The sequence below is a fragment of the Littorina saxatilis genome, linkage group LG12 (genome assembly GCF_037325665.1).
Source record: "Littorina saxatilis isolate snail1 linkage group LG12, US_GU_Lsax_2.0, whole genome shotgun sequence".
NCBI classification, from domain to species: Eukaryota; Metazoa; Mollusca; class Gastropoda; order Littorinimorpha; family Littorinidae; genus Littorina; species Littorina saxatilis.
The window spans coordinates 55,473,967-55,484,327 of NC_090256.1; the positions used below are offsets into that span (position 1 = coordinate 55,473,967).

Here is a 10,361-nt window from a genome sequence, read left to right on the forward strand (position 1 = left end):
AAGCTCTGCAAGAAGTGTTGAACGACAATGATAGTGGTGATGAAGACTTCAGAGGACTAGATTACAGCGATTCCGACGACGATGAGACAGACAGCAACCAGCACCCCCCTCTTTTGTCGGAGGCTGTGGGTGATTAAGACAAAAATGGCTCGTACTTCGAAAAGGAAACTGAAAGCGACTCCGAGACTGAGTCTGATGCTGCCGAAGTTTCTGACCATGCTATTCCTAGCACAAGTACCGCACCCCCTCCTGTCGTGAGAGGTCGTGGTCGTGGTAGGGGCTCGAGTTCGCGGGGGCGGCCTGGCCGAGGAATGGGGCGTGGCCGAGGAATGGGGCGTGGTACCCTTATTCATTTATGGATTTACCACACAAAACACTTTTGATGGCTGTAATGTGAGTACCAGATGTTTGACTTCATTTTCATTATACACTTTCACCTGTTTTTGCAGTGTTTTGTGTAGTTTTATTTGCTGCAATGTATATGCCTGTGTGTCCGAAACCTGTTTGTTTTGTGAAAAATATGTTCATTATATCAATATTTACAAAAACATTTTTTTTTAAATTCTATTATTTTGATATCACATAATAGCAAAGGGTATTATAAAAAAAAACATGCCAAATATCTAAGAGATATCTCAATAAATGAATGAGCAGTGAACAGATTAGTGAACCTACCCAAAAAAACTTAATTTTGGCCTGGCACACAGCAATACCAAAAGGCTATTATACTGTGGCAGGGAAGGGGTTAATACAATAAATCATCAATCCATACTAAGACTCATCTGATTGCTCAGGTAGGTCAGTTAAAGTTAAGTTTACAAAGTCTATAATAATGACATTATTTACATGTCCAACAATCAATAAGACATTAAGATGCATTATAATTTCATCAGTAATTATAATGAGAGAGAGAGAGAGAGAGAGAGAGAGAGAGAGAGAGAGAGAGAGAGAGAGAGAGAGAGAGAAAGAGAGAGAGAGAGAGAGAAACAGACAGACAGACAGAGAGAGACAGACAGACAGAGAGAGAGAGAGAATGAGAGACAAAGACTTAACTTTATTAGATTTAAGACTGGTTTTTTTCTTACAATCTGAGAGAGAGAGAGAGAGAGAGAGAGAGAGAGAGAGAGAGAGAGAGAGAGAGAGAGAGAGAGAGAGAGAGAGAGAGAGAGAGAGAGAGAGAGAGAGAGAGAGAGAGAGAGAGAGATGCAATAAGGGAAACCTACACTCAGTTCACTTCCAATCAAAAATACACACATGGAATTTCGCTGATACTTTTGGTTGCAGGTCATTTCTAATTTTGGAACCAGCTAATCTGTATAGATCTCTGTTTTCTGCTGTATGAAGTGTGAGGTAAGCTTACTTAACACACAGAAATGAATTCAGTTACTTACTTTATTCAGACTTCTTTAGTTTAATCATCTTAAAAAATTCTCCTGAATACATTGTAGTTGAAAAAAGACTTAAAAGTCACTCATGAAAAAAAATAGTACCTCAGAGGGGTAAATGCAAAATGGCAACTAATACATCTATTCAGAATGATAACTACCTTGATGCATGTATTATTACCGGGCACACACACACATTGGAGGTTTTGCAGTCAAAAGGGGATAAAAATTTAATTCCCTTGTGATTATTATCATTACAATGAAAGAGACTAGACTGAGTCGATTTTGGAAAGTTGGCGGTCACACACACACACACACACACACATTGGAGGTTTTGCAGTCAAAAGGGGATGACTGCGTATCAAAATTTAATTCCCTTGTGATTATTTTCATTAGAAAGAGTTGAACGAGTTGATTTTGGAAAGTTGGCGATCACAGTGACACGCACACACACACACACACACACACACACACACACACACACACACACACACACACATACAGACAAATACACACACAAAGAGACCACACACACACACACACAAAATGTACCTGCAGGTCCTGAAGTGCGGGATACATTGGGTATGGTTTCCTCTATCTGCAAGTTTGCAGTCACAGTGCCTGCAGTCTGGTGCGCAGTAGTTCCAGCCATGGCTTCTTTCTGACTCTGAGTGACTATAATTTATAGTTGTTAAAAGTACAGTAAATTCTCTTACCCAGTATACATTACTCTACATCGCAGTATAGAATGTATTCAATAAAAATGGCAGCAGGAGAAAGACAGACGGACAGTCACACTCACAAACACACACTCTAAAAAATACTCCGGAAGATAAGCAGTTCATTTACTTGCATCAAACATTGCCAGTGGCAGGACACAAACAGGATGAATGTACATGTATGTGTGTATGTGAGAGAGATGTTGGGATATGGGGGCAGCTGTAAAAACTGACAGAAAAATATCCAGGGACGGTAGGGTAGATTAGGAAAGCAAGAAACAATTATAGGTGAATTAAGAGAGAGAGATGAATAGAAAAACAGAGAGAGATAAGATAAGATAAGATACATTTTCATTTACAAGGGATGTGGCATAAGCATACAAGCGCACTTTTTTTCCAACCAGCCCTCCCCAGGAAAGTGACTATGCTCTATAAATAACATATTTAGAGAGAGAGAGAGAGAGAGAGAGAGAGAGAGAGAGAGAGACAGAGAGACAGAGAGAGAGAGACAGATCAGAGAGAGAGGGGGGGGGGTAGCTTGAGCTCAAAATATTTTGTACAGTATGTGTACTCACAGACAGTACCATAACCTGCATATATATTGATACACTCTGTAAGAAGTCCCTGACAATTCACTAAACAAATACACAAAGACATGACATGAGAAAGAGAAACAATTACAATTTACACATACACATGACAAAAATTACCTGGACATTCTTTACATGGGTCAATCTTCCGGCTAAATCCAGGTCTAGCATTTTCTAGCGCATGGAAAAACCTCAGTGGCCAGTCTGGTGTGCTGCTCGGCATAATGGTGAAGAGCTCCAAAAGTCCCTCTTGTAGACCCATCTTTGGTATTTCCTCAAAATCCAAATCACAAATGATGTCGTCTGCAAGTAGTTTTATCAGGATAGCCTCAAATTCACCTAGTTCAATTTCTCTGCTGATTTCTCCTTCCAGGCAGTGAATAATGAAGGAGAAGTACTCGTTCGCTTGTGCATTGTTTGGGTCAAGTGCAGTACCAGCTTCTGTGTCATCTAGAGGGTTAAGAAAGCGCTCATACCCTGCACGCAAAGAACAAGGTGAGCACAAGTTAATCTGAGATAAATTCATTCCCTTGACTGCTGAAAAACATTTAATTAAAAAATCATATAACAAATCACAACATACAAGTCAAAACAACCCCAGCCAAAATCTGAGAAAATTGTCTCCAGGGGAGGCAAGCAACTTAAAGTATATATGTCATATAGACTGCCATTCTGGTCCACAGAAAATCCTACTGTCACAGAAATTCATTTTCATTTTTTTTCATTTTCATTACTTTATTGTCGCATCGCTGGGAAATTCGGGTTGCTTCCTCCTAGTGGAAAGCTAGCAGCAACAGAGTCGCGCTACCCAGGGTTTGAGGTGTAATCAGCCAGAATGACCGAGGTCTTTTACGTGCCACAGTAGTGACACGGGGGTGGAACATGGATACCGTCTCTGAGTCTGTACATAAAGTTGATCCGTGTCCGTACCGGGCCGGATTCGAACCTGTGACCCTATGATCACATGTCCAGTGCTCTACCAACCGAGCTACCGGGCCCCCGGCCCTTACACACCAAATAAAGAAACTGAAGTTGCTCTGAAAGTTAAAATCCAAAAACAGATAGACTGCTAACGTTTCAAAATTCAGAACAAGAAAACAAGATTGGTAGGTTATTGCAATGTACATTGTGTTGTATGACACCAAAAAAGGTTACATTCACTGTACTTCGACCCAAATAATCTAAATATTTTGTTCCAAATCCAACAGTTCATTACTTCTGGTACAGTTAGAACCCACAATATTTTGTTTAATACTCCTTATCATCAGAAAAGTAAGTAAATCACTTCTGTTACAGTTAGAATCCAAATATTTTGTTTAACACTTCTCATTAACACTAACAGAAAAGCAAGAACAGCTATAAGTGGTACGTTACTTCTATGACAGCTAGTTAGAATCAACGTACAGGTATTGTCCTTTTCCTGAGCTTTTAAAGCGAAGATGAAACGGTTGAGTCCCTCCTCCTGCTTCGCAAGCACAGCCTTCATCAACAGCTCCACTGCCTCTGCCCTCGAGTGCCGTTCCTTCTCAACAATCTGTCTGCGTTTGTCCTCTGGAAACAGAAGAAGTATCATGCAGATGCATGGTAGCCGCCAATAAACTGTCTAAAATTTTCCAAGAGGCAAGAATTTGGTTCAGGTTGATGAAGAATGATATCACACATCAGTAAATTCCTAACTGCATATGCATAAACTATTGCAGGGCTCCCAAAACTGTGCGTCCCTGCGCCCTAGAAGCCAAAAACACGTACCGTATTTGACGGGTTACAAGCCGCGACTTATTTTCAAAAAAAATCGCATTGCGGCTTATAAAAAGCTGCGGCTAAAACGTTACCTAAACTTGAATAGCATTCACCTAATGATTTGGTCCGAAGAAACTGAGCTGTCTTTGTCCCCGTATTCGTTTGCTTTTGCACTGCACTGACACAACTGTACTGGCTGTACAATGCCGAAGACCAAAAGAATCGCGTACGATGCAGAGTTTAAATTGAAAGCGATTGCACTGGCCGATGACAAGGGCAATAGGCGCGCTGCTTTCGAGCTGGGGATAAACGAATCCATGGTGCGACGATGGCGATCCGTCCGCCAGCAACTCTCGAGATTAGCTCTCTACTCAAGACTCGGCGCTTTTCTCTTTCTTTCGCGAATCTTCGTTTGTCAACAAGTAGTTGTGACAAGATAGCGTACAGAGAAACACCGGATGTAAAAGGATCTCGCGCGCGCGAGATTTCGTTTTTTTGTGTCTCGCGATAGTTGGAGGAGCGAGAGCTGCCATGTTGTGTTTTCGTCTGCTCGAAATGTGCGCAAAAGTCGTAAATCATCCCAAAAAAGCTTATTCCGGGCGGGATTACATGTGTGTGTTGGTTACAAATTGTGTGTGTGTGATATTATTCTTCAAACTTTTTCACTTTTTTTTTTTGTTTCACTTGTTTATTCTCGGAGCCGATTTCGCCAAATACCGTACTTTCGTTTGCCTGGTTGTTGATTGATTCAATGATTGACACGATCTGATTATATTTTTTTCGACGACGGCTAATATAGTGACGCGGCCTATACGTGGCTCGTCCCAATTTTTTTGTTAAAAGTCGGGGGTGCGGCTTATGAAACAGTGCGTCTTGTAACCCGTCAAATACGGTACTAAAAATCCACGGAGGGGGTCCTGGGAAGCTGCTGCCAATGGAGATGGATATAGCTGCATCCGGCAAAGGTTTTGATCTAAAAAAGCACTGACGTTGCTAGCGCGTATATTATTGTAAACTAGAATGAATACCCACTTCGCCGGGTACCCGGCTTTGCCGGGAAGAAGTAGAGCCGAATGATACCCGGCTTTGCCGGGAAGAAGTAGAGCCGAATGATACCCGGCTTTGCCGGGAAGAAGTAGAGGAATAACCGGCTTCGCCGGGATGAAAGCGTTAAGCGTTGTGGACAGTGACCTTCTAAAAATAGTAACGCGAATATCCGGCTTTGCCGGGATGAAAGCGTTGTGGACAGTGACCTTCTAAAAATAGTAACGGGAATATGGATTGACGTGACCGGACACCTGCAATGTACGGACAGTTTTGCTATGCCCCAAGGGTGTCCGTTCATGAGAGGGACTGCTGTAACAGAGAAATATGTGTTTGTAAAAATAAAAAAAATAAAAATTTTAAAAAAATTTACAAAAAATCCTTCATCAATTATATATAATCATTTTTTTTAATATAATCAGAGAGTACAGTTATATTTTGCCAGCTGCTTGATAATATTTCTTATAAGTTTTGTGAAAGAAACAGCATGTAATATTCCTTGAATGATGTTTCATGAGTTCGTAATTTAATTATATTTGGAATGGCGTTCCACATAATTGCTCCAGAATATGATAGACTCGACTTGTACAGGTCAATTCTTGGAGTTGGGGTAATTAATTTGTTACATTTTCTATAATGATTTATTTTGAAATTTGAGGCAATGAGTGTAGGTGCATTCCCTGACATATTTCTATACATCATCACACCTTTGTTATATGCAAATCTATCTTTGATAGGAAGAATTTGCAATCGTTTATAGAGAGAGAGAGAGAGAGAGAGAGAGAGAGAGAGAGAGAGAGAGAGAGAAACAGCAGAAATATATATATATATCTACAGCATACCCCCAAGAATAGGAAAGAGATCAGGAACAATTTTGCTGGGGACGAGGTAGCGCTTGCAGTCTGGAATCATGCTGCGCAGCACTTTCAGCTTCTGGCGTACATCAAAGACTTTTCCTTCACCCGCCATCTTCGTCTTCTCACTCTACAAGTACAAGGCCTGTTTGGAAAAAATACCATGATGAATATTTGGAATAGCTGAATTTCTTTACAGCTTTTCAAATGATTTTGCGAAAAGCTGTCTGTGTAGTCGCTGGCACTTGGCACATTCAAACTGTTAATGTTATGTTCTCGGGTTATTACGATCACTCGATCATTCACAGATACCAACACAAGAACATAGTGTAAGAGTTATATAGTTTACTGTATAGGTAGATTATATAGTGCATGAACAGAGGAAGGGAGCGTCCTGCTTGGAGATGGAATGCCAAGTGAGGAAGGGCGGGAAACTGCTAGCTATAGTCTAATACTCTCAGCCTTATAAAGTTATATAAGGTTGTTACTCTACCGGTGCTGGACTGGGGATAGACTGTTAATATAGGCACGTCGCACATGATTTATACATTTGTTAAAGGCATACGAAAGCACTCCCGTGTTTACAAAGTGTAGTTTGCCCACAATCGATGTCAAACGCACCATAAGACCATATAATGACGATACGTCACCATGCGCGGACCATAATACATGCATTACAGCTTGTTCTAGCCTCTGAAAAAGTGAGGATGTCAACAAAGCCGCGGTGTTCTCTCCCTTGCATCAACGTTACATGTGTTGCCAAATCTATAAATAGGACGATCCAGATCAAAATGAAAATTCAAATATCTCAATATTTTGCAGGGAACTTAATTTAGTCTGTCTCCAGCTGTTGGTAAAGCAATTAGCGTGTATAGTCATCGAGTACATATGGCTTTAAGGGAACTCTATAATTCAAATACAGAACACAAACATCAGCAAATGTATCATGCTGGAACATTTCGGTTTGTTCTAATCTGGATGACAAAATGTATGCATATGAACTTGCAATTGATTCATTCGTTGAGCATTTAAAAACTGATTTTTTTAAAAGATGTAATTGCGATGAAGTTCAACAGTGATCCATACGTTATGTTGAAGTTCCGCGTTGTAAATTCTGGGATGTTTACCTATTGCAATCTAACTCTAAGCCTCTGATTTTGCAGCACTTAATTTCTCTTGTGAGCATAAAAAGTCATTTTTAGTTACCATTCAAGTTACAGAATGAACTGTACGGATGCGTTTAATTTACATGGGGTTTAAAAAGAAAATATTGACGCAACCAGGAATTAAGGTAGACTATGTCGATGATACATAAGGCCAAACAAAAAAAATAGGTGTGGTTACGGTAACATAGCCCAAAAAAATAGGGTAGGAAGGTAGGCATTCACTTTTTTTTTTAAAACTTTTTTTTCTAATGTGTACAAATTAAACCTACTTGACATGGAAATAAGTGTGCGACTCGGGCACTTTCGCTTTCATTGCGTTTTCTGCACTCGTTTACTTGGGGTTTTTTGTATTTTTTTGACAAATGTAATAAAAAGTTATAGGGTCGGCCCCAAAAAATAGGGTAGGTCGGGTTACCGTAACCACACCTATTTTTCTTTTTAGGCCTAAACAATGTTTGCAAAGAAAGACAACCATGGTAGCTATTTTCCTTGATCAAATGACCAAATTAATTAATTATGCTTACATTTGGGGCTCAATCCGTCAATTATTTTCACAAGAATTATTCTTTGCTTTGATATAATCAAGTAACCTTTATCAAAAATATATCAACAATAACAGTGGATGAATTTAACACGCTAAAGTTCAACATTACCACCCATTCTTATACCTATGCAGCAAAATTGAGCTATAAACAGAAAATGAATTTGTACCTACGTCAAGAAGTGACCATTTGGTGGACTTCTGCCAGCAATGAACTCTGTCGTCTGCTGCTACAATAAACTGTCTTCGCCAACAAAATGCAAATGTCGAAGCCTGGTTGCGTTGTGACCGCACTGGTTGGCATAGCCTGCGCAGACTGATCGGGAAGAAAGCAGTCGACGCAATCATTATCTGGGGAACTGACTCATATTCGTCGATTTCTACTTTCATTTTTGCGAAGCCCGCATGACGTCAGGGGAAAACACTCTACCCGCCTACAGCTGTGTCTGCTTTCGGTTTCTCCGGTTTCATTGAATGCATTCGGAGAGGTGACATGTCTCGTTTTGTTACCGTTCTCACGAGATCAGTTACAGTTTTTTTTTCTCTCTCTCTTTTGTTTGTTTGTTTGTTTATTTGTTGCTTAACGTCCAGCCGACTACGCAGAGCCATATCAGGACGAGGAAGGGGGGGATGAAGGGGGCCACTTGTCAAGCGATTCCTGTTTACAAATGCACTAACCCATTACTTGTGTCCCAGCAGGCTTTAGTAAAACTAAATTAATACCTACTGGAAGATTACCAGTTTCCAGTATGTTAAAATAGGCTTAACCTATCTACTGCTGGACTTACATCAGAACACTAACAGATTAAACTATACATGAATCGCGAGACAAGCGGCAAGAGAAGAGATTTTTGGAAAAAATACAGGTGAATGAGCAAGAAGGCAGAAAAAAGAAAAGAATTCATGAAGAAAAAGAGAGCATGACAGGAAAGAGTAACCAAAAATCTACCTAACAGCAAACTAGAAAGCTCCTGCGGTTCCAAAAACAGGAGGGGCCTTTAATTTCATAACCGCAGTGCCCCACTGCGGGACTCTCTCTCTTTCTCTCTCTCTCTCTCTCTCTCTCTCTCTCTCTGTATGTATGTCTTTGTCTGTGTCTCCCTCTGAGTCTCTCCGCTTCTGTCTTTATATGTCTGACTCTGAGTCTATGTGTGTGTGTGTCTCTCTCTCTCGCTCTCGCTCTCTCTCTCTCATCCGACTCCAGGCACACAGGTCAAAGCAGAGGTTAACTTGAGTGCACGTGTACCTAGCAGGAGGGGGGTGATTCGGGTCAGAAGTGGGGTAAAGCACTTTGGTCTTCAGTCTTTGGGTTAGGCCTATAGCTTTCAGTGGAGAAAATGCCAACATGAAATTGCACGCTCTACTATTTATTGTCCTTGTCTATCGGACACGAAGAAGGGAAGCTACAATCGCCCCAATCGTTTCCTGAGCCCGGACCATGAGACGGTTACCTCATAGATCTGTTCATTCTTCAGTTTGTCGGTGTCAAAAGTTATACCCCCATTCCACACAACCGTTCTTTGTCCCGTTCCCGTACCAACCAAGGACTGCTGCCACAACAATGGAACGCTGCGCAAACGGCCGTTTTTTGTGTCTGCTGTGACTGACTTTCGATTTCGAGTTTCGCTTTCGCCACATAACAACATAGGTTAAATATGAACCACTGCTGTAAGTTCCAGAGATAGGCATAGAGCAGTCGTTCCCCCGATGTCTAAAAAAAACAAAGAGAGAAAGCGAGGAGTGACGAGTACTTGGCATATTTTCTTTTCACGCAACGTGTAGCGGGCTAGTAAAACAAGTCGCGTAAGGCGAAATTACTACATTTAGTCAAGCTGTCGAACTCACGGGATGAAACTGAACGCACTGTATTTATTCACTAAGACAGTACAGCTTCGTCAATCCCCGCGTGAAGAAAATCGCTCACGTACCTTCCACTGACGTCAAAACGTAGTGATATTGACACGCCAGATTAGCGCCGTAGCGTATTGTGCTATTAAAGCAGGAAAGCGCGCTTTTCTGTATTCTTGTTAACTTTCTGAGCTTGTTTTGAATACAACCTATCATATCTATATGTTTTTGGAATCAGGAAATGATCACGAATAAGATGACATCATTTTTGGATTTTCGTTAATTGTGATCACATTTTAAGAGTAAACATGACATATGTATATATTTTTAGATTCAGAATGTGATGAAGAATACGATGCAATCAATTTTAAATCTGTTTGCGAAAAATCGATTTTAATGACAACTTTAATGAGCAAACTCATTAATTAAATTTTAAGCCTCCAAACTGAAATGCAATACCAAAGTCCGAGCTTC

General features: G+C 40.6%; 1 protein-coding gene across 1 annotated transcript; it reads right to left on the minus strand.

Annotated features, from left to right (window-relative positions):
- Positions 1 to 225: 225 nt before the first annotated feature.
- Positions 226 to 9,082, minus strand: LOC138983139 (uncharacterized). Its single transcript, XM_070356547.1, has 6 exons — positions 8,214 to 9,082; positions 6,321 to 6,477; positions 4,099 to 4,245; positions 2,815 to 3,171; positions 1,938 to 2,060; positions 226 to 344 (listed from the first exon to the last, which is right to left on the minus strand). The coding sequence occupies exons 2-6, from the start codon at positions 6,445 to 6,447 to the stop codon at positions 226 to 228; spliced, it is 873 nt and encodes a 290-aa protein (XP_070212648.1). The 5' UTR covers positions 6,448 to 6,477; positions 8,214 to 9,082.
- Between the last annotated feature and the right edge of the window lie 1,279 nt (positions 9,083 to 10,361).

Bases quoted from the DNA above. Each gene is read 5' to 3' on its own strand.
- LOC138983139 (XM_070356547.1), bottom strand. From the start codon at position 6,447: ATGGCGGGTGAAGGAAAAGTCTTTGATGTACGCCAGAAGCTGAAAGTG. The intron at 3,172-4,098 runs GTACGTTGATTC...CTTTGCGTGCAG, and splicing joins TCAGGAAAAGGACAATACCT to GGTATGAGCGCTTTCTTAAC. The intron at 345-1,937 runs GTACATTTTGTG...TAAATGAATAAG, and splicing joins CCGCACTTCAGGACCTGCAG to GGTACCACGCCCCATTCCTC.